Genomic DNA, 25,283 nt, shown 5'->3' on the forward strand with positions numbered 1-25,283 from the left:
TATCAGACACAAGAAGCCCAGATTCATTTATTGGGACGCTAAGCAGAAAAGTAACTTAAGTTTTATACGTAAATTAGCCTTCCACAATAACAAAAAAGTCATTCTTACAGTGAGAGGTGGTTTGATAGGACCAGAAATATCTTAATAACAAAGTACGGTTGACGATGTATCAGCGCACCATTACGTCATCGATATCCGTGCTACTATGATGGAGCTGCTTCATTGCACTGCCATTTTCACTGACTAGTCAGACAATTTAAAACTGCAGGATCTATGGGAAGTTTCTTTAAATACGTATTAGTTAAGAGCAGCTATACGTGGTAGTTCGGCAGCGGTGGCTCTTCGTACCGTCTTCTCCGACGCACCCGCAAATTCGGTTGATGTCAAAATAGAGACATACATAGTACATGTATGCAGATAGGCAATGCGCAGTAGAGGGTCGCGCGTGGACAATAAATAATGTCACGAGGCTGCTGCTCCCTCTGTTATACCGGCCCACGACTCTCCGCGATCTACAACTCGACAGCAACAAAGCGAGCAGCCACATCGCTGGACGAAGCGGCCGGAGGGGCGCACGGTCTTGTTGCCGACGGGCGTGGGCGTCCCACGGTCACGCTGCCGTGCGTCGTTGCTATTTGTCCTGTGCGCGCGTAATTCATGCGCCATTCATATCGCATGAAGAAGCCGCTGTGCAGCGCGAGCTTCGCGCCGGCCGCACGATCGATCCGACCCGCTGTCATCTGAACAGCGGCTGCGGTCCATTCCGCTGCCGCAGACGCCTCGTCTCACGACCCCTTCGTGGTTGGCCTGGATTGCGTGCTGTCTTGCCATTATTTATTTGATTATAGGGTTCGCGCGGGGACTCTGCCCGGCGCAGAGAAAGCGTGGTGAATCCGCATGTGATTTATTTTAATCTTGAAAAATAAAGCAAATAAAAGAACGGTTGCGTCTTATTCGGCAGCGCGGCGGATTTCAAGTTTGCCGTGTACAGGCATGTTGCTATGATTAAATGCGAATCCGCTAGTTTGTTTTTCTGCGAGAAAATATCACGTCATCCGTACATGTAGGGCCGAATTTGCAGAGCTTCTGTTTCGTAAGTGCTCTTTGCCATTGGCCAGTCGCATTCGCTAATATGTCCAGTGTCACGTCCGGTAGGAATATTCTCTTACGAACATTTCCAGTGCACGATTCCTTTTTTTTTTCTTCTCTTCATTTCTTTAAATGCGGGTCTGATCTTCTTCTGCGCCTGGCCTTCGTTGAGCACGATGTAGGCGCTTTGTTTGTTTGAATTTTCTGTGAAGATGCTATTTGTTAATTACGCAGTGATGGAAAATACAACCGCGCTTATTATTTGAACAGTTCTGGAGTGTAGGGTAGCCAACCGGGCTCAGTCCTGGTTAACCTCCCTACCTTTCATTTATCATTTTCTCTCTCTCTCTCTGGATGTATGTCCCAAGTGTGTTCTATAATGACGAATATGCTTTAGTAGGCTTGACCACAGTACAGATATGTATTGTCGTGAGATTATTTAGTATGCGAAAATAGTAGTACCGGTAAACGGAAGCCTCAGCAGAGCACGTTAGCTTATAATAAAGCGAGTGGCGCAGGATATTCAGGGCACCCAAGAGCGAGGGCGGCATCAAAGCTGGAATCAAAATAGTCCGTGGGCTTTGCTTTGCCCGTTGCCCCTTTGGTCTGGAGGCGCAGCTAAAGCACACTAAATAATGACACTATCTTTTGTTTCTTTACGCTTAGCACTTGCACTAATTCTCACTTCCCTTCACCGCAACACGTCGTGTATGTTTCACCACTTTACGTGACTGCGCTGCAATGAAGCCCTCAAGGAACGCAAATGGCATTTAAGATGTTGTCCAGCTGTGTGCTTATTCATAAGTGTGCTAGCAATATGCTCGACCACTTCTTGTAACAAGGAAGTCTAGTAATTTGGCAGAATGGTGGCTGGTTTAGCATGGTCATAAGTGAATTTACCGCGATATCAATTAAGGTGCAACACTTGGTTTGTTGTGGCCATCCATCTTTTCGCTTACGGTCTACATCGCGAAGTCGTCGTCATTATCACGTCATTGTCGTCATGTTCCGACACGCCATCTCGTCACTCTCGGCTTCAAGCATGTCATAGGGCCAAGTAAAAAAATAGCAAAAAAAAAAGAAAGGAGAGAGAAAGACAGATAGAGAGAGATAGAAGTCATAAGCGAAAGGCAGGGAGGTTAATCAGGTTGAGTCCGGTAAGTTACCCTGCACTTTTGGAAAGGGAAAGGGGATTGAAAGTGAAAAAAGGAAGAGGAGAAGTAAACTTTGCCGGTGGTACTGGGATTTGAATTGATGCCTCTGACGCATTCGCTTCGGACTTGTTCAGGCCTGTTCTTAACGTTAGACTCTCACTTTCGTTTTCGTTCTCATTATTTAGCCTTTAAATCCTCTTTATTTCGCCTGTTGACTGCCATTGGAAGCCCAGTCAACTAAACGCACCTAACACAGTTCTTCACGCATTTCACACGATCTTTCCTTTCCAATGTATTCTCGCTATTCTTTGATTACTGAGCAAACGTAAAGTCGCTGGCACGACAAACAGCCACTGTAGCCGTATCTATGCGATAGCAGAGCAACAGCATGCCAAAATTTATATCTTAATCACTGTAGTGCGCTATCCACCGTATGCTATATGCAATTTTTGTGACATAATATGTGCCATCAGTCCCGCGTTCTTCTAACTTATTTTTTTTTTTTAATTTTCAGTGTTTGTGGTGACTTCACCACAGGCACATTACATATACATGGAAGCCAGCTTTACAAAGCGAATACAGGATTTTTTATTTGGCGGAGAGACCCGCATAAGTATGAGTCACGTTAAGAGGTGTGCAGCTGATATTCGGTTTTCGAATTCCGAGCCCTAACAACTGCCACTACCTGACAGCACAGAAGTTCACCGCCTGTTGTTGTCATAGTGATATATATATATATATATATATATATATATATATATATATATATATATATATATATATATATATATATATATATATATATATATATATATATATATACGCGAAGTCTAAAGAATTTTCCTCAATAGTTCAATCCTCGTAATGATCGACTCAGCGAAACCAAAAGTAAAAGTAAAAAAAAAAGGGGCTTCTTTCCTTCGTTTCTCTTTTTTTTTTCAGAAAATCCCTGCTTCTGATATTAGCTTGATAATTTATTATCCCTATTGTTTATAAACAATTTTCAACGGCACTCTTGTGTCGCTTAACAACCAGCAGAATGCCGTTGCATACAGCGACGGACATTCGTTGACGTCGGGACCTGCGCGCAGCACACACCGTCACGACAGGCGCCATTTATATGCCACTTTAGCGAGTTTTACCTCGTGAACCTTTATACTGGTAATTCTTCTAACACACCAATTAGCCCAGAAAAAGAAAAGAACAGAAAAAAGTAAGAGTGCATGTTTATGTTTCATCACGCTTTCTTCCGCTTAGTCTCTTCGAAAGGAGCAGACTGAAACGCCTATGCGTAAAACTGATCGATAAGTGGAACACGGCACCTAGTTCCACACCGTTAAAGGAAAAAGTGTATGAGGAAATATTCTCACGCATCGCTGTGGGCCCACGGTCCCGAAAAGCATTACGTCAAAAAAAGAAAAGGAAAAGAAAATGTAAGAGAGCCGACAATGAAGAAAAAAAAACACACACAAAAAAAGAAAGCACTATTATACACGGAAATCGTCCGGCTGCTTTGTGCGCGCGTTGCCCACAGACCTCCGCAGTTCCTCAGTGACGGCTGAAGCCGTTGCAAGGAAGCCGTATCCTCGGCGCCAGGGGCGCTCAGACGGCCTCAGCAGTAAACGAGGAAAGCGGCGCGCGGCCATAAAAATGTGCGACTCAATCGTCTGCGCTGCCCTGAAGCCAGGCGTTCATTGTTGTTGTGCAGCGTCAATACGACGTCGTTTCAGTTAAGGCGCCAGCGCTGCGCCGTCCGCGGACTCCGCCGAGCCGTAGTTTCCATAAGATAGCCCCTGTCGTCTCCCCAAACTCCACCCTTCCGTCCCTCTCGCATAGTAGGGCGCCACATTTACGACTACCCTGCTCGTTTCTATGTGTTTCCGGGGTTCCCGGTATCGATCATTTGTTCAATACGTACTCTGGGCCGTTGTGCTTGACAATGTTTGTAAGCTTCGTGCTTGCTTCATTGATTTGTTTTTTGCACGTCTTCGGCGGCACGAACCCCTCTCGCTCCCCTCTTCTCTCCCCATTCGTTCCTGTTACTTTTTGGCCGCCACCTTTGTTCGGTGCATTAATGCAAGTGCATTTGCTGTCGTTGTCGTTATTAGGGCGATAGCTCTACTGCTCCAGGCGCAAACCCAGAAAGCGCCACGTCCCGTCAGGCTGATCTTCAAGCTCAGCCAAGGAAGGAAGGAAAAAGTGGAGAAGGAAGGCAGGGAGGTTAACCAGCTTAGCTTAACCGGTTTGCTACCCTACACATGAGAGCTGGAAGGGGGGGGGATGAAAGACGGGGAGAAGAGATAGAGAGCACATAACACGGCACACACATCGTTGGTTAGTCTGTCGCTCTTGCGCGGTACGTGACATCACTGTCACAGCCGCTTGTCCAAGCCCGTCTCCTTCATAAACCGAAGTAGTCCCTTCGTCGCCTTCAGCTGCGATGTCTTCTGTCGGCGATATGTGAAAATGGTTGCAACTGACAATGGTCTATTGTCAAGGTGCGCTAGAACGGACGCCATGGACTCTCTCTGAACATTATATTCAGGACAGTCGCACAGAATGTGTTCCAGCGTCTCATCGCAAAGACAGGCATTGCAGAGAGCGTTGTCGGCCATTCCAATGCGAAACGAGTAAGATTTCGTGAAGGCCACCCCTAGCCATAAGCGATAAAGCAGGGTGGCCTAACTTCGGCGGAGTCCAGTTGGCATACAGAGATACATCAAGGAGGGCAGGTCGTGTTGACGATTGCTCCGGTTGGTCTGGCTGCTTGGTGCGCACCATAGAGAGAGCGTGATCTCCCGTGTAAGCACTCGAAGTCTGCTGGCTGCGTCGGACCGTGAAAGTGGTATGGCCTCTTGCTGTGTGTCTTCAAGAGCTGTCCGAGCGGCTTTATCGGCGTCTTCATTTCCTATGACGCCGCAGTGACTTGGCAGCCACTGAAACGTCACGTGATGTCCTTTCTCATGTGATGTATGGAGTAGGCATCTAATATCGAGCACGAGCTGTTCGAATGGCCCGCGACGCAGAGCTGATAGCACAGATTGTAGGGCTGCCTTTGAGTCACTGAAAATTGACCATTGTCTAGGTGGTTCCCGGTTGACGAAACAAAGTGCAGCGCGAAGAGCAGCTAGTTCCGCAGATGTAGATGTCGTTGGGTGGTCAGTCCTAAAGCTCAGCCAAGCTCAATCTAGGACCTATAGCCTGCCACTACCGGCGGCTGTTGCGTACATCGCGTGGGCACCCATATCTTGAAAGCAGTCTGCGATGTGTACAAAGTGCGCCGTGTACTGGTAGCTACCATCCATACTTCATATAGCTGTGTACTAATTTTCTATCGCAATCACTGCTTCGCCTGTCGGACGAAGCTGCTAGTTTTTGGGCGGAAAGAGACTTGGCGAAGAAATGTTTCGTAATGCAGCAGTTGCTGCGCGTGAATTTCGTTCAACCAACCATGACGGCATGGCTTGTCAGGACCAGCGTAAATTCTAAACTAAAACGTCAGAAAGTAAAATGACAACGACACTGAAGTCACTTAGACGGTAGCTAGGTCATAGTGACATGGCTATGGTGAGAATCCAAAGAACCAACTGGCACAATCGAAGGATGGCGTCGACAAAACACGTGTAATTCCCCCCATTGTTGCTCGAAATACTACTCTAAGAAACCATTGTGAAAGCACGCCGCTAAATGTAGGCGCCCTAAGTTAGACTGCATTTGAGCAAATTTCAAAATTATTACAGAACGGAGAAAGAAAGGAAATAGGGAGATTTGATTAGGACATTTAGCTTCCAAAAGCATGCAACCACTTAATACGGGCCTAGCAACTTTCGTGCTTCTTGTCGTCAAGCGGAAGTGAGGCGACAACGTAGCCAGCAGAGGCAACATTAAAGCACGCAGCACCGGCGCGTTCCAGTTGAAAAGTCAGTTTGAAAATTAGGGCTGAGACGTTCAATTGAAAAGGGAAGTTCTGTGATAGTAGGGCCTGCACTACACCATGAAACAAGATGACATAAAGATACTGGTTCCATCAACGTTTAAAACACCTCGTACAACAACTTATGAAGCTCCACGTTCAGACGCGTGAAACGCGTATTCCGGCAGAAGGAGACATCGTGAAGAAATGTTTCGTAGCACAGGAGTTACTTTGCATCAGTTTCGTTCAACGGACCATGACGGCATGGCTTGGGTTATGTGAAAAGAAAAAAAGAAAAACACAAATTCCGACGCAACATACACGTACGTATATAGAATGTGCTGCCGTCCAAATCTTACGCGGTAGCAACAAATATCACATAGGATTGCCGGGTCCTCCTATTGATAAAAAATGAAAGAGAAAATAAAATAAATTTGTCGCGCAGAAAAACGGCAAAATAGTATAAAAAGTAAATTGCAGGGCTGCGCCCCACTTATTTGACGAAGATAACCACATCGCGGTGCATCGATCGGGAAATCGAAAGACTTGGTAAGAGATGGGCGGTGTTGATGGTTTGGGAGAATGTAGTAAGTTGGGGACGAGGGAGAGGGCAGCGCGGGGTTTAGAAAAAGGAGCACGGCTGCTTCTCAGTATAGTAGAATAGGATGGGAGAACGGGAAACACGGAAGGAAGATGACGAGGAGGAAGGGATAGTTGGCAGGGAGACGGCGAAACGTTTTTCTTTGCTCGACCATTTTCCCCGTCTGCGGCCGTCCGGCTGCGCCGCGGACCTCGGTTGACCCGCAGGGTCGTTACTGTCATGAGAGCGCCACCGCGCGTGGCGTCGACCTTTACGTACACGGCCTCAGTTTGAGCGGTGGTTTGTTCTTGCTTCGCTTGTTTGTCAGTCTGTCTCGCCCGTCCGCAGGGAAGGCGTATCGGGCAGCTGCCGAAGTGCAGCAGCACCGTGTCCGACGAACGACACGGATACGCTGTTCGCCTTTCTCATTACCTGATGTCTCAGTGCGCGCCCGCACATGACACGGCTTCGTGCATCTCTGTCGCCTTCCAGCTCTTGCTTTGTTCATCTATGTCGGTTGCTTGTCTCGCTGTTGTTGTTCTTGCTGTTGGTGTTTCTGTGGACGGACGGAAATTGATGAGCTGCAAAGCGGAAAGAGGTACCCTCCTTTCGGAGACACGTGATTACCAAGGCCTTGATGTATATGCTGTGTAAGTCTGATTATCGAAATGGAGAAGACGCCGCAGTGCTGCGCTTTTAATCCGCAAGTAGAGAAGACACTGTGGTGACACGAATGAAAGCACAGGGAAATTCTAAACTGCGCCCGTGTGGGTCGATACTTGCTCTTCTGAATGAAACAAAAAAATAATCTGATGAGAATATAATATTGTCAGGATGGAAAACCTGTATATGATAAGCGCCGAAAAGATGAATTTTTTTTTTCGCAGCAAGCACACGAACGTGCAGTCTGGAATTGAATGGTTCGGTGTGAGCTAATCTGTGTTAGAAACGTTCGTCTAGATTTACTTCTGTTCATATCGAATGTTTCGTGTAACTTGAACCAAGCATAAAAATATAATACATCTAAGGTGAATGAGACCAACGGCATACTTAACTTGAGTTACTCATACTACTTTAAAGTGCGATTATTTACCCTACCGATTAAGTTCAAGTATTTAAATATTTATATATTCGTTTCAGGGCATAAATTTGACCAGCAATGTTGTAGAGCATGCTCAGAAACACCAAACTAAGTTCTCTCGTTGATGCTGTTTCTTTTTACGTAGTTCTTTTTTACCTGGCTCTCTAAAAATCTATGAAATATGAAAGAAAAAAGAAGGGCATCATTGCCCCCTTGTGCGTCTGATTTGCAGCGCTCACAAGCGTATTTCCTAAGAAGTGAGCCTGCGTACATTTTGTAAAAGAAGTCGATGAGTGTACTGGACAGCCTGGCTCAGTTCCCGGGCCGTCGACCGACAACTTGAACTGGTGGACTGGGCGGAAAAGGCCAAGCAGGCCCAGGGCCTTACTTGAGCCCTAACCCTCAGCCACGTCCCTCTTTACCCTTCCCCCTTTCAATAAAGTTTATCACCACCACCACCACCACCATGAGTGTACCTTTGCTTCTCGTTCAGTGCTGGCCCATCGCTTATCATTTATGACGGCGGCGTATTTACAACTCCACAACGACGGTGCTGGCATGGCTGCCTGGACGCCGCGGCTGTTTGTTTCCTTCCGCTGAAGTAAAGAGTCCGCGGCACGGCCAATGCCGGCGTGCACCTCTAATGCTAAGTTAGGAATCACTCACGTGCAGAAGGCTACTCCTAGAATATCGAAGCGACTGCGTTGCACGAGAAGTATAATGTCAGTTTTATATACAAGTTACGTGTCGGACGCAATTTCGCGCCTACATTTTTAAAGGGCGTCCTCGCAACATGTGTCGAACTGGGCGCATCCGGAGCAAGAATGCCTGCTTACGGATCCCATATTTTTTTTTTTTTTTTTTGCGATCCGTCCGCTTACGTGACCGCTTATGACTGACCGAACGATCAACGCTTTAGCTTGTATCTATGTGCCTTCGTGAGGACTGAGAACTTTTCTTCCATCCTTTTGCTCATATGTCAGTGCCCCTTCACTTTTCATCAGCGCCAGGCAGGCATCCGTATACTCAGCTTGCTTAACATCCCTGCCTAGCTCTTCGCACTTCTACCTCTCTTGGACATCAATGTCACCAGGCGTCCGCTTAATCTTTGTTACGACTTATTTCGTCTCAGCTGCAGCTAGGTCCTGCAGCATTTGTGCCCTATTCTCTTGTTTACTTTTTCATCTGGTTCGCACGAAATAGTGGGATATATTAGCGAATGGATCTAATATTAATGGTAGAATAACACCCGCCGTGGCTGCTCAGTGGCTATGGTGTTGGGCTGCTGAGCACGAGGTCGCGGGATCGAATCCCGGCCACAGCGGCTGCATTTCGATGGGGGCGAAAAGCGAAAACACCCGTGTACTTAGATTTAGGTGCACGGCGGCCGCATTTCGATAGGGGCGAAATGCGAAAACACCCGCGTACTTAGATTTAGGTGCACGTTAAATAACCCCAGGTTGTCGAAATTTCCGGAGTCCCCAGACTACGGCATGCCACATAATCAGATCGTGGTTTGTTCACGTAAAACACTATGGATGGATGGATGAATGCAAAACTTTAATGAAGGTCCTGAGGTACGCGACTCAGCGCGCTGCGGGCCGCTCCCACATTGGGACAGTCAGGCCATGCCCGACCGCCGCATCGTGGGCCCTCTGGACACCATAATTTAATTTAAGGCAGGATAACATAAGCCCACATTCGGCAGAAACAATATACAGCTCAGGTAAATCTTCGAGAGCTTAGTGTGAAGACTATAGAAAACGGGGCCGGTTCTCTGAGCAGCGCGTGTGGGGAAAGAAAAAAAAAATGCTTTACTGCCTTTTAACTTTCATAAGTTTCTCACTAAATATTCGATGGCATAAGGCGGTCATTGCACGCTGCAGTTTATTCTATGCGTTTTCTAAAGACAAACCCACTCTCGCATGGTTCTCCGTTTTCGAGGAATTCCACTTTAAAAGTCAGGTCAGTGTACAGGCAAAAGGAAAAGAAAGACTACCGAAGAAATCCTAGAGGCGCCCAATATTGAAATCCCTGGCCGCGGTTTAAGCCTCGGCTTGGTAAAGTTCACCGCCGGAAGGTAACACTCAGAACCCGCAAGAAAGACATAATCCGCTAATGCATTGCAAGAGCCGCTTTTTCGCTTATTGCAATATTTATACATGCGTGCGACGGAGCATGAAAAAGGAAGGCAGCCTTCAAGTGGCAGCACTGGCTCCCAACTATCGCGAGCTCCATTTTTACTGAACCATAATCCGCTTGAAATGAACATCGAAAAAAAGAAAGAATACTTCTGCAATACTTGACGACGATGGTTATAAGACGTGTTGCAGCACAGTATTCAAGAAATTCTGACGAAGCAAAGAAAAAAAAAAAAGAAAAGTACAGCCCAGTACAAATAACGCGGTTATTTTTTTCAGTAACATATTATTCATGTGGGTTAACATCAAAACCTACGTGATAGAGTATACTTAAATCATTATTGCTACGATGTTGGCTAATTCATATTTCATTGTAATTATTCTATACCCCCCGTTGCTCCCGCGGGATGGCAGCTCGTCGGCTGTCGAGGCATATCCATTGAATTTACATTTTCTCTCTTCCCTCTTGTAGTAAGCAGCAGCTAGAAGGCTGTAGCCACTGAGTGACAGTAGTAGGTAGCCAATATAGCGAAGGCAGCGTCCTATAACAAAGTGTTGCTGCTGCTGCTGTTGTTGTAAATAAATGATGAGGCAGTGCGAAATTAGGCCACCGATGGCGCGGCTATACAAATCATCGAAAAGAAACACCTACGAGTAAAGAAAAGCAGGTGAAAGGACAGCAAACAAATAAATAAGAAGCAGTCCGAGGAGGGGGTTGGGGGGCATGGACATAGCTGTGGAATAGAGCATCACTCGAACTCAGGCGTAGGCGACTATGCATATATAGGGCGACTTGCGAACCTTCACTCACATGTGGTGCGTTCCCAAAACAGTCTTTATCTGTTCCGTCGCAACATTAAAAAACAAACAAAAAACGAAACAAAACACAGCGAAGAATAAAGCACATAAAAAGTAGTGCAAGTTCACGTCAACCTGCATGAAGACACTGAGCACATTCGAAAAATTGATCGTCTTTCAAAGAGACTGCATACTGTCGCTGTCCATCATACAGTATAGAATAGCTTTGAGTTATAGTCTCTTTGTCTGGGCATGATCAGCGACCAAGAACATTGTTTGCTCACCAAGTACGTTTATACTCGCTCCTACGGAGCGTTTCCTGTTTCTGTATACCTAGGTTATGCAAATCAAAGACAATCAGTTCGGTGTGGTGAAGGGGAATATTGACGTATAGTACAGTGTATATTTACTGATTTGATATATCAGGCACATGAGTACACCAGTGTGAGGTTAGTTAACGTGTGCTGCTCTAACCTCCCTAATTCGTCATGAATGGATGACTTTTGTGACCTATCGATAAAGAGGGACAAATCTGACTTTCCGAGCCCCATGTAACGAGCATGAGGAAGGTGATCGATTTATTTAGATGGTGTACCCGCCGTGGTTGCTTAGTGGCTATGGTGCTGGACTGCTAAGCACGAGGTAGCGGGATTGAATCCCGGCCACGGCGACCGCATTTCGTTGGCGCCGAAATGCGAGAACACCCGTGTACTAAGATATAGGTGCACGTTAAAGAACCCCAGCTGGTTCAAATTTCCGGAGTCCCCAGACTACGGCATGCCTCACAATCAGATCGTGGTTTTTTTTTTCACGTAAAACACAATAATAATAAAAAAAATAGGTGACCTGGTGCCTCAAGTGAACCATACGGAATTTAGCCGCACTTCTGACAAAGTCGAAATGGCCGATTATAGGCACTAGAGCAAGGCTATATTTAAAAGAGAAAAAAGAAAGTTAAGGATCCATGATTGAAATCTTGATCGTTTCTGTTTCTTGGTGGATACGTGTGCGTCGGGTGAGCGAGTTAACAAGTGAGCTGATGTGGGCGTGCGTCTGCCTTTGTATGCGTGCATGCGCGCAACCGTATCGTTTGCCGTGTTGCCCCAGATGACCCGCTGTCTCCTTCAGCCGAGGCCTCTCTCCGTCTTGTAGTTCACTGACCCCCCGACGGGGCACACAGACCGATACTTCCGCCGACAAGAGCCCCGGCCCGCAAGTGGGGCGCAAACGCCACTCAATCCACTGCAGGCGCCTGGAGTTCGTTACTGGCTCTTCAGCTTCTTTCCTTTTCCGTCCAACGGCCTCCCCCTTTGGACTGGACTGCGACTGAACTGCGTGTCTATTCAGCCATCGCGTCTGCTTCATTTGGCACGAAACGCCGATCGGTCTGCGGCTTGTACACGCACGTGCACATGTGTGTACGTATATACGTGCCGCCAACTTGTTCCCGCACGCTCGGTTGCGGGCGCCCGCCGTCTCGGTGTCTCGGCACACCCGCAGCTTGGAGTCGCGTGCCGCTGATGGGCGTCGTTTGTGGTCCCCGTTCTAATGGCCGTCGTAATCGCCGTTCCGCAATCGCCGCTGTTACCTCTGGGATTACGCCTTAATAATGTCGCTCTCCTGCGAGCCCTCCTCGCGTTCGGTTCTCTCGGCTCTAGCGTACCCCCTCCCCCTCTTTTCTTCTTGCTTTCATTCTTTCTTTTTATATTGTTTTTTCACACGTTCAGTTTCCGTGATTGCAGCTTCGTTGCAGCTAACGTTTTGAGCGCCTGCATGTGCGCGCTTGGCTCGTAAATAACCGCGGTGCCTTTCCTGCTGACCTCGTACCCGTGCTATCGCTCATGGGCTGCTCTCTCTCGGGGGTGGCCCTCGGTATCTTTCCGCATTTCGCTGTTGCTTTAACTCGACTCGTAAACGGGGATCCGATGCGAAGCCTCGACACTACTCGGGCTCAGATGCGTGGACGCTCAGGCGGGATTTTCCGTTGGGATATCGTTGCATTCCCATTTCACGAGTAAATGAATAGCCAGTGTCCGGCCGCACGCGCGTATCTCCCTTCATGGGTGGTTGGGTGATTAAGCTGTTTCACTACAGACGTGGTTAGTCTTGCAGGGTGAGCACCGCCCGAGCGTCTCTTTCGCTGTTCGGGAATTTGTTACCTCATACAATTGAGTTTTGTGTCCTGTAGATGTGCAATCAGAAGGCGTCATACCTTTTCACGCACTCTCGTTGGTCCTTCAAAGTTGAAAGAAAGACTCTATAGGGTCTTTCTTTCGACCTTAGTTGCAAGTGGTGAAGTGTACTTCGCAAATAGAATTTAAAAAAAGAACAGAAAGAGCACGACACAGGGCGAGCGAGTATAAAGCACAGAACAGAGCGCTGACCAGCAACCAAATGCTTTATTTGCTGAAGCAGCATATAAAGACATCATTGAAGGCGACATAAAGAACAGAAAACGAAGGATAAGCGTTAGTCACGGAGATAACCCAGTTCTTTTGTTGATAGCGTGAGGGACGCAGAACTGACGCATGCGTCGCCACTTGTGAATATGCAAAATGCCTCGAAGATTTCCCGCGCGCGCTTTCCACTATCTTCCAATTATTTGGCACTTCCTAAAGATTTGGGTGTAACCACACGTGTTACAGTGGGCAGCCAGATGACTGCACGGGTTTCCTTTCAGTGAAGCGGCATGCTGGCGCAGGCGATCATTAATGCACCTCGCCGTTTTCCCGATATAGCAACGTTTACAATCGAGCGGGATCTTATAGACGATAGTCAATAAAATCCAGTCAATGCAGTCAATGACGTCAAATCAAATCCAATCAGTACAGTCAATGAAGCCGCGAACGAGATTCTTATAGCAACTTTTACGCTCGACAGTATCCACCCTGTTGCCTATTTTGCACAACCCGCTCAGCTTATTAGAGGCACTGAACACGACCCTCATTCCTGCCTTAGCCGCAACTTTCATTATGTTATGGGAAACACGGTGTACACAAGGAATGGCGGCAAGCCTAGATCTCGAAGGCGGTGACTGCATAGTTTGTTTTCCGGCGTTCTTTAACTCTTCTACCAGGTCACCAGCAACACTGCACAGCACGCAGGTCGGGTAGCCTGTTGATGTTGGTTGGTTAACTTGTCCTGAAAGGCTCTGTTCAACAGAGTACTCACACGAATGCTTGACAGCAGCTCGGAAACATGCCTTAGCGATGCCTCGTTTTACGAGTTTGGAGTGTACAGACGAAAACGGGAGAAGCCCTTTCTTTGAGCAAGGCGAGCAGCTCCAGCACACGTGATGAGGCTTAAAAACAATTTTAGTGTCTAGAAACCTTAAACGGTCATTGGTGGGCTCTTCCGTTGTTAATGCGAAATCCCTCATTATGTCACTCAAGGCATCTGTAATTGCCTTGGAGATTAACTCCGTGTCATAAGGGTCAACTCGATAAAATGCTAAAAAATCGTCAACAAAGCGGAATATTCTTACGGTTGTCACCTGTAGGCGAGCGAGTAAGCCTCTGTCATAGCGTGCCAACGGAATGTCGCTAAGTACATTTGGTTGCTAGTCAAAAGCATTTGAGTAGCACCCATATAAAGCATTTGATTAACAACCTAATAAAGCATTTGACTAGCAAATAAATCATTTTACTAGCAATCAAATAAAACGTTTGGTTACTATATAGTCAGCGCTCTGTCCTGTGCTCTTTACTCGTTCGTCCTGTGTCGCGCTGTGTCTGTTTTTTATTCTATAGATGACCCAACCAGCTCCTTTGAACACACTGCTGTGCTTCGCAATCTGGAAACAAGTGCCTTTCCACACGCGTTCGTCAAACAGATAACGTTTTTCTTATTGTAAGTTTTTTCAAGCACTTTCATTTCAGTCACTACACCGGGCACATTTTTTTTTTTAATCTTTACGTCGGCTCATTCGTGGTTTGCCTTTGTCATGCTCCCATGTTCGCCAATTTTTCTTGATCCTTTGGGTTCTTTTCGATTCCGAATACTTTTCTTAGTTCTGTACCTGGTAATGTGTTCTAGGGCATGAAACGTTAACCCAAAATTACGCTGCGCAATTAATATCTTCTCGTAATAACGTAGAGCTGCTAAGCAAGTCTCTCTCGCTTAATGTCTGTATTCATAGGTTCGAGCTAAGTGTATCTAATGTCGTTGGCTGAGATGTGCGATCTATAGTTAAGCGACTCCTTTATTCCTGAGCTTTGTGTTTACCGAAACTTAGTTGCTCGATCCTGGGACCGTGGCCTCGTCCGTCTGACATGTACAAAATCATGAAAGTGCTACTGCATTTTTTTTTTTTTTGCAATGCACCAGCCTACGTCACTGTTTGTCATGAAATGAACGATATGTTTTATTGCGTGGTTGTCCGTGCATACTGCAACCTTTTTTTCCTTCTCATTTTCCACTCGCCTTCGTTATTTTCCCAGTCCCGCGCACCCGACTGAGCTCAGCCTGGTTAACCTCCCACGCCTTTCTCTTATCACATCTGCCCCTCGCTCTCCCTCTTTCTTTTTCTCTAGTAGCTCGAGAAAAAGGAGTAGTTATCCGGTTGTTATAAACTTTAGAGTTTACTATTTCTTGAGCACATCTCGTGATCTCTACTAAAAAAAAAAAGTTGCCATTAAACTGCAGTTCTGACCACGACCTCCTTGCTGACGGGCTTGAATGTAAACAGGCGACTCAGGAGAGCTTAACGTTTCGCTATATCTGATTGAACATTGCGTCAAGTTGTTATGCTACTGTATAAAACAACATGTGGGACAATGTTGTCATGAAAAACACAAATCCACTTGTCGAAACGTTGGCTTCTGCTTTCACCTTGTTCTCATTTTGCTCAATGTTGTCACTAGTGCGTTATTTTGCATTTGTCGGTGACCGTTCTTCACCAGATTATTACGCTTATTTTCGATGGCTGACTAGTTTGCTCGGAGGTATACTTTGTGCTTTGAGCGTATAGTTCTTTTTCTGGGCACATGTTCGCTCAATTAATAGCTAAATTTTCACATGAACCTATTGGTCGTTTTCAATTCCTCGGCGTCACCAGAACGCGACAACATTGATGTTGCCCTAATGAAAGACAGAGCAAGAAAATAAAATTTTTTGATGACGCTGACCACAAGAAAATTATCGGAGTTTTCTCGCCATACATGAGAAATCGGGGCAGTGAGTGCAGCTTGTAGTGCATTTCATGTTTAAACCTACTACCGTCACACAGGACCTGCGGTCGCTTGCTGTTGTCTTTTGAATAATGTTTATTGATTTCGTCTAGTTGACGATCTGCTCCACTTCTCCATCCTTAGCACTGTTGACTGATTAAGTTTATTATTTCGAAATAACTCAGGGGCTGTGAGTGGCAACGTATAGCAGATGGCTCGGGTTTAATTTGGTCCGCACGACGTTGTACGTCAAAGCTATGTACACTATGCATATTCGCATTACACCCCCATTGGAATTCGACCGCCCCGGCCGGGAAACAAACCCGGACGTCACGGTCAGCTGCCCGGTGTTGTGTGCGACGTCAGAAGTGCGATCTGAGCAGCATCGCTCACGGAGAGTGAGCCGCCATATGCCCGACAAGCTCGCACGCAACCAAACGCATGTGGCGCACCGGATTCGCGTTAGCGTCCCGTTTCACCAGGTATTATGTGCGCCTCATAGCTTGCAGTGGCAAATGGTCCAAGCTATGTACGCACTTGAAAAACCTGTATAGCGTTTGTCCTGCATACGCGCGAGAACGTCGATTGCAGATCACTATCTGACGTCTTTGTTATGGGCCGACGGCGTGACCACCGAACGCAGTCAGCGCAGCCGTTACTATAAGGGCAGCTCTAGCGTCTTTACTAGTCACTGAGCTAGACACACCGCTTTAGAGACACTGTATATACCACTTGTATATACTGGTATATACTGGTATATACTGGTATATACCACTTCTACATACACATCCCCTCTCCTTCTTCGCCTCGCTCGTCCGTTCTTTTCCTACCCGTCCCTCCTCCCCAGTGCAGTGCCGCAGGCCAGAGCGAGCTCTAGCTCAGGCTGATGTCTCTGCCTTTCTATAAATAAATTAATCGTTATTTCGCTCTACTACTACTGCTACTAAGGAACCAAGACCGAGAGAAGTGCATGGCTGATTTCAGGCGTTCACTTCCTAAATTATATTTTCTCTCATTCCCTTGGAAACTGCTTAGCCGGAATGGCGCATCTGTATAAAATGAAACATTGGCCTTAGTTTGTCAAAAAATCAGTAACAGCAGTGTTCAAAAAACGACGCGCAGAAAGGTACACAGCAAACAACTATACGTCCTGTTATTCACGCCGTGTCTTTGTACAGCACTTCTTTTCCTGCTGCTCCACTCCATAGAACTATAGCCAGTGCCGAGAAAACGCACTTGCTCAACTTAGGATGCTGTCGCACGGTCTGACACTTTCGAGCAGGCCATTTCCCTCGAGATCGAGGAGCATGCTTCTCTCGAATACCTTGATTTCGCATCCGCAGTGCGACGCGCGGCTACACTGTTTTACCCTTTTAAGTCTCGATCTCGTCACCGTCGAATTCTTACTTTCATCGCATTCTTTCCCGGATTCGTTCGAGAGTAATGCCTCTTCTCTCTTCTTTTCTTTTCTATCTTTTCTTTTTCCTCGCCGATTTTTCCCGCCACCCCCTTCCACGGTCCTCGTATTGCATGTCGCACTTCTATACGCTTACGTGCCCTTTCTCTCCTCCGTTTCGAATCTCCACCGAGCGCAGCGAAGGCGTTCCTTCTTTTTTTTCCCTCTGGTGCCTCTCGTTTCGCTTCACGGCGAAAAGGAAATGAATTTTCGGTAAGAGAGATTCTTCTCTACTGCAAGCGGACGATGCGAGCGGGCGGGCGTGAAATCTGGGCTCGGAGGAGGCCCGCTCGCTTTCTGCGTTCCTTCCCGTTTTCGGTTCTTTGTTTCTTTCTTTTTTTTTGGTCCTTTTTCTTCTTCGCCGGATTTTCTTGTAACCGAGAGTTCGGTCCCGGACGGCGTCGGAAAGGTTTCGTCAGCGAAGCGTGCTGCGTCCCGTCGCCTGTGCCACGGATACAGGGACAGCAAAATTGAAGACGGAACAGAAAGAAACGTGCAGCGTTCGCGATTAAGAAGCATCCTTTGTGATCGTGACATACTCCTTGTAAATGACGTAATACCGTTTTCACCGGGCGGCATGCTGGTAATATGCTTTGTTTGTATCGTTCGTAGGGCCCAAAACTGTTAAAGGCTCACTATAAGTAGAGTCAATATAAGCATAGCCGCAGTAGTAAATCGCACTTCTACAATACCAAGGAAAGGCAACGTTTACTGTGAGAGCAGGCTTGGTAAGACGGAGAAGGCGCAAGAACGGAAGATGGGTGGCGAGGCCACCTTGCATTCTTCCAACCAGCCCTGCGTGGCGTCATGAACTTCGACGGCGCGGGCTCGCGCTCGCTTAATTTCTTTAATGGTAATCATACTCTATAGCGTTCGATGGGGGCGAAATGCGAAAACACCCGTGTACTTAGATTTCGGTGCACGTTAAAGAACCCCAGGTGGTCAAAATTTCCGGAGTCCTCCACTACGGCGTGCCTCATAATCAGAAAGTGGTTTTGGCACGTAAAACCCCATAATTATTATTATTCTACTCTATAGCGGCCCAACATTGAACTTGGCAAGTTTCAAGAACAGTTGCTGCCGCACAGCGCCCTAAATACGAGAAGATATAAGTAGACGTCCGTGATCTCACGATGACGCTAAAGCACTGGGAATTTGAGGCGAAATTAAAAACAAGGGAATTGAATTTAAATATTCATTTTCTCTCTTAAGATCAAGCTCTCAGCGCGATACTAACGAAAGTAGCCCTTTGAAAAGAAACTTTTGCGGTCGAAACAGATTTAGTGTTTCACCTAGGTAGGAGTCCCTTTAACATGCTTGTTTGGTATATATTCGTTGACGTTGTTGCCTCCTGTTGTTGCATGCCTTTGATGTTGCTTGGGGGACATATATGAATAGGGGCGGTGCCCTGACCGCCATATGTTTTCTGACCTAGAGTCAGAAGCCAGTCCGTAATTTTGACGCATGCTAAACAAGCCCATGAGGGGGGGAGGGGGGGGGGGGTGAAATTATTCTGGAGCTATCCGCTACACAGTCCCTCAAGGTCCCTCAAGGTCCTACGGTCCCTCAAAACCCACTGTGCACTTTTGGGACGTTGAAGATTGTATGTTTCAGCGCTTCACAAAGCTTTGAAACGATCAGCTAAAGATTCCAAACTTTTCTTCTTTAGCTTCTATCGCGTGTTTCTTATCGCCGTTGCGTTTCTTTTTTTTTTTCTTGTGCACACCAGCAGACGGCGGAGGCAGCGGTGGCGGCCGAAGCCGGAACAGCTTGCCCCTGGCCCAGCAGCCGGCGTCCCACGGTGCTCGGGGTCCCGGTCGGCTCTTGCTCCTTCCGGGAGGCAGCATGGCCCGCGGCCTGAGCCCCGACGAGTACGACCACCTGCTGCGGAGTCCCAACGTCCGAAACGTCACTACGCAGCTAGGACAGACCATGTACCTGCACTGCGTCGTCGACTCGGCTTCGGACCGAATGGTAAGCGAATCGCACTTTCCAAAATAATCTCGTTTGAGGCGTTTAGCTACTACTAGCACATATTGGCTTTGCTATTTTCTGCGAGAATAACGGTACAAAACCCTTAACTGCCGTGCTCGTGGTAATATCATGCCGCGCTAACATCAATGAAGTCATGTGGAAGTTTTATCGCATTGAGTGGTTTCGACCTAAAGTCCCTGGAAAATGGTGAGGATAAGACAATTTTCTTTTTGATTTAAGAATTTTTCCTGATTAAAGAATTCTGATTAGGTGCCTTTATGAAGTACTATGGTGTAGCTGAAAGCACAGAATGCCAGGCTAAATACTTCTGTAGCACCACCAGCACCAGTACCACCAGCACCAGCACCGCCAGAATCACGATCATCATCATCACGGTCATAACAATGCCATTAGTTGAGCGGCGCTGGAGAGGCGGGGTAAAACTGTGCTGCGTTGATTCAATTCAACAGTACCATACAATTCTGCATGTGTAGGTTTTTTCGCAATACATGCGCTTATTGAGGCGTAAAACTCGCGTTCACTGAATATTTAATAGCGGCGAAAGGCAACTAATGCGACTGGGTGAAGTGCTGCTTTGACCCCAACCTCTTTGTTTTCCACCAGTTCGAGCGCGCTCATCGCCTTTAAGTGTAAGCTTGCCCTCAATGTAAAGCCGGCGTGCAGGTGAAGATACAGCTTCACAAAGGCGGTCTCTACAGCGAGAAAAAAAACATGACAGGACAGTTACGTCCGCACTGTATCATACGACACTTTCCATATTTGTGCGTGGGTGTGTTGTTTACACCAGATTCGTCCTAACGCTTGTTTTACCAACTCTGGACACGTAACCGTACGGGATAGAGCTTTGCTGAACATAGTGCAGTGAACACAAAGTCCACGTGAATCGTGTTCATGGCTTCTATTTCTGGTGTCGTGGAAGCTATACTTAATGGTAAAAAAAGGAAAACGAGAATGCCTTGTAATCGCAATACCCATTACAATACATATTTAAGAAAAATAATATTCTCATTTACTCTCTCTCTCTCTCTCTCTATATATATATATATATATATATATATATATATATATATTCAAATTGCAGTGGGCGTTTGATGTTATTTCCGTAAAACTAAGAGAAACGCGCAGCAGGCATGAAAAAAGACGTCAACAACTCACGCTCACCATCATCAGCCTATGTCCAGTGCAGGACGAAGGACGCTCCCTGCGATCTCCAATTACCCCTGTCTTGCGCCAACTGATTCCAACTAGCACCCACAAATTTCTTAATTTCGTCGCCCCACCTAGTCTTCTGCCGTCGACGACTGCACTTCCCTTCGCTTGGCACCCATTCTGTTACCCTACTGGTCCACTGGTTATCCAACCTACGCATTACATGACCTGTCCACCTCCATTTTTTTTCTTAATGTCAATAAGAATATTGGCTATACTATCTATCTATACTATACTATCTAACTCTATCTATCTCTTAACATTATGCCTAGCATTCTTCGTTCCATCGCTCTTTGCGCGTTCCTTAACTTGTTCTCCAGCTCCTTTATCAGTCTCCTAGTTTCTGCTCCATATGCCAGCACCGGTAAAATGCACTGATTGTACACGTTCCTTTTCAATGATAATGATAAGCTTCCAGTCAGGAGCTGACAGTGTCTGCCCTATGCGCTCCAACCCATTTTCATTCTTCTGTGAATTTCCGTGTCATGATCAGGGTTCCCTGAGAATAATTGCGAGGTAAACGTACTCCTTCGCAGACTCTAGAGGCTGGCTGGCCATCCTGAAATCTTGTTCCCTTACCAGACTATTCATCATTATCTTTGTCTTCTGCATACTAATCTTCAACTCCACTCCTACACACTCTCTGTTAAGGTCCTCAATAATTTTTGGTAACTCATCTCCAGTGTTGCTGGACAGGACAATGCCATCTGCAAACCAAAGGTTGCTGAGATATTCGTCGTCGATCCTTACTCCTAAGCCTTCCCAGTTTAATAGGTTGAATATTTCTTCCAAGCACGCAGTGAATAGCATTGGCGAGATTGTGCCTCCTTGTCTGACCCCATTTTTATAGGTGTCTCCCTACTTTTCTTGTGGAGAATTACGGTAGCTGTGGAATTTCCGTAAATATTTTCCAAGATATTTACGTAAGCGTCCTGTATATATATATACTCCCTGATTACGTAATGCCTCTAATAGTGCTGATATTTCTACTGAATCAAATGCCTTTTTATAATCTATGAAAGCCATATAGAGAGGCTGATTGTACTCTGCGGATTTCTCGATTACTTGATTAATGACATGGATGTGATCCATTGTAGATCTAGCATCCCTTCCTGAAGCCAGCCTGTTCCCCTTTTTGACTAAAGTCCAGTGTTGGCCTTATTCTATTGGAAATTATCTGGGTGAATATTTTTATATAATACTTAGAGTAATTAGCGAATGGGCCTATATTTTTGTCAGTTCTTTAACGTCTCCCTTTACGTGGATTAGTATAATATTTGCATTCTTCCATTCAAGCATTATGTCTCCTCCATGTTTGATTAAATCAACTGTTATTCCATATCCAAAAAGACACGGGATCGAATCCCGGCCACGGCGGCCGCATTTCGATGGGGGCGAAATGCGAAAACAGCCGTGTACTTTGATTAATGTGCACGTTAAAGAACTCCAGGAGGTCCAAATTTCCGGAGTCCCCCACTACGGCGTACTCATTATCAGAAAGTGGTTATAGTACGTAAAACCCCAAAATTTAATATTCAAGAAGACAGAACGAGAAAGCATGTCCGACCAACGACGGCTTGGCTGATCCCTAGCGAGATGAAATTTTGATCAATTTCTTAATCGGAGAGAAAAAAAGAAAGAAAGAAAAAAAGAAAAGGAAAGTGGGGTCATCGGCTATAGAATTATCGCTAAGGCAATCTAGTATTCTCGCTACCACGGATGTTTACAACTCGTAAATAAGAATTGCGCTATAGCGCTGAACGCATCAGCGGTGTTTTGAGCTTCGGAGCGATAAGAGGGAACGTGAAATTGAGATAAGTACAGGGCATAGTTGCAGGTATATGATAGCCCGTTGTGTTCGGTTGGTAATACAGCGTCTTCTTCAGCGGGGCCTTTGTAAGTTGCACTGAACCAGATATATACGGTACTACCATCGCTGCTGTCATTTCATTCAGTCGTTGTATCATTGCATTTGTGCTCTGTATCTTTCTTTTATTGTTTATGAAATAAGTGGTGTTTTCGTTCACCAGCGAGGTCGTTTTCTCGGTGGCTGTAAGGGCAGTTGTTTCGACCAGTTTGCGGGCACGTGACTTAACCTTTCTCTGCTAATCAGCGTACGCTTTTTCCGGTACAAGCAATGCGAGGGGGACGGGAAGGGGGGGGGGGGGGTCAGACAATCGGCAATCCCTGCAATTGCCAGAGGAGGCTATAGTGTACATATTTAACTGACAAGAGGGTGCTCATGCAGTTGCTTCAACCGACCTATCCAAACGTCTCAAGAGATGATTAATGCTGTGTTTTTACGAATCCGACATTTAAGAGCAACACTTTGACAAACAAAATGTGATGGTTTTTCCAGCAGCGGCCTCCATACAAAAGCGGTTCAACTCAAAGGAAGCGCTCGCCCGACCAGTGTGCGCATTCCTGTACATCCTTTCGCTCGCACGCCAAATTTACTGCAGATGCCAGTACAGTCGCACCGACAGAGTCAGAGCTGGGTTAGTTTTGACTCCCAACGTTATTTTTCTTTTTTTTTCTCAGCTGCCCGAAGCTCAAGCCTCAAGAGAGTTCCCGGTTCACGCTGCACGGCTTCACCACTCTTCCGAAAAATGTCGGGGGCCGCGACGTGAAAAAAAAAAAATGATACAAGAGGAGAAAGTAACCGTGATCTTTCCCTGCTTCACTCGTACCCTTACACAGACGAGAACACATGCACGCGTACCAACTATAGCTAAAGAGCGCAGGTATTTAATCTCTCGCGCTCTTTCGCGCGGAATGGGGAGTAACGAAGAAAGCCGGTAAATAATAAAGCCCCAAGTGCGAGGGACGAGCGGTCGACGACCGACACATGGGACGCACATGTTGAGCGATCTTCCCTCGTCGCAGCGCTGGGGGTGTCGACGCGCGAGCAGAAACAAAGCGGGAAATTCGGCGCGGACCACTTGCGCGTGGGAACAAGTGCATGCCCTCCTCTCCGAGCTGCGCTTGACGCGCGTGAGTTGTCGGTCTTTCTTTCTTCTATTTTTTTTTGTTGCTTTCTGGACAAATTTTTTTTTTTTTTTATGCGTCTGCCTTGTTCTGTGCTCCACTCGCGGGCTTGCGCGCCACTGCGAGCAAAAAAGAAAAATGGGGGGGGGGGAGATAATGGTACGGTATTCACAACGAGCTGTAGAGGCTGATCGCTGCTGCTGCTGGCGCGTCTATCTTCTCCCCAACAGCCATCTCGCGTCACCCTTCGCGAGTGGCAGCGAAGCGTCGCAGCGCGCGAGTGTGTGTCGCTTGCCTGCGAGGGATCGTACGCCCTCTCGGGCTACGCCGGCATGCGTGCCGGGTGCATGAAGGGGGCTTCTCTGTGGTGGCCTGTCGAGAGCGAGGTGGCGGCAGTTCGCACACACTTGGCGCACACACTGGGCGCCCAGTGCGCGCGTGCAGATCGCCGCCATGTTCTTGCCTCGCTCACGGTGCCTCCTTCCTGATTGAGCTTTTCTCTCACGTCGATCGGGTTTCGTGCGTGATCGAGAACACCCTCGGCAATCTCGTGTGCCGTAGTGGGAAAAAAAGATAGAAGGAAGCGTGGCTTGTTGATCCGAAGAGAACGTGCGGCAATTAACTTCCAGCCATCTCGAGCTTTGTTGACACTGCGTTAGAGAGCGTCGCGTTTTTAGCGGGATAATGAAATCGGGCTTGTTTGTCGGCGGCACTTCGGTCTCTTCGAGCTTTTCTTTTTTATTTTTCTAACGAGATTAACCTGTTTCGAGAAAACTAGTTAGGCAGAGACGTGACTGTATCGCTACCCATACGCAGTCGCGTGATATTTAGTTTGTTAGAACACCAGCTCTGGTTTAAAGGCTTGGTCAGAGCGCTGAACAAGTCGTCGAATGTATACTTGGACGTACTTTCATATTTGGTGGTCCTAAAGAACTCTGATCGGGTTCCTTCCGCAACAGTCGCTCTTGCGTTTAATATACTTGTCCAAGAAATTGCATAAGCGCAATATATAGACGCGCAGGTATGGTAAGGAGGCGAAATCTAGCGCTCTCACTTGCCGCCAGGAATAAAGAACGAATTGCTGTTGATATCTAAGGTGACATGGGGGGGGGGGGGGGGGGGGGGGGGCTCAAATATACGTGTATTTAGGCGTGAAGGTAGGGGCAGGCGTTTGTTCGGGGTGCCCCTTTTTGAGGCTTGTTGTCCTGTCATCCGAGTGACTGCGTAATTTGACTTTCAATTCACTTTTTCCAATCGTTGTCATAACAAAAATAGCAGACATATATCTGTGTGCACGAACGGAACGTCCACCATGTTTCAATTGGACGACAAAGCGCTCGCAGATGATATGATAGAGCGACCATGGTATCAACTGACATCCACACAGAAAGACACTAGAGCCCTGCTGCGCCTTCAGAACACGTTTTACGATCAAGTTGAATATATATTAAACGGTGTTGTGCGCGTCGCCACATCACCTTTTTTTCTTTCATTCCTATTTCTTTTTTCTTTTCTTTTCATTCTCTTCCCCCCTGTCCTCATTGAAGGGTTGCAAACTATGTGCAATCTGGTAACCTCCCTGTCTTTCCTTTTTTTTTTCTTTCTCTCCCTCAATCTCGCCAGATCAATTTGATTCTGTGGATTGCTGACGTATCCCACTCACGGGGAAGCTCATATAATTGCTCTTCTCCACGTTTTGGAGGCCCTGCTT

The 25,283-nt window shown here is 46.8% G+C and overlaps 1 protein-coding gene across 2 annotated transcripts in view; it reads left to right on the forward strand.

Moving 5' to 3' along the window:
* The window catches only part of LOC126542458 (uncharacterized), a 268,634-nt gene that overhangs the window by 214,487 nt on the left and 28,864 nt on the right, over positions 1 to 25,283 (forward strand). For both annotated transcript variants that reach the window (XM_055077259.2, XM_055077260.2), the window contains exon 3: positions 19,113 to 19,354. In XM_055077259.2, coding sequence (XP_054933234.2) covers positions 19,113 to 19,354 — 242 coding nt within the window. The remainder of the gene's footprint in view (positions 1 to 19,112; positions 19,355 to 25,283) is intronic.

This window comes from Dermacentor andersoni, chromosome 2 (genome assembly GCF_023375885.2).
Source record: "Dermacentor andersoni chromosome 2, qqDerAnde1_hic_scaffold, whole genome shotgun sequence".
Lineage (NCBI taxonomy): Eukaryota > Metazoa > Arthropoda > Arachnida > Ixodida > Ixodidae > Dermacentor > Dermacentor andersoni.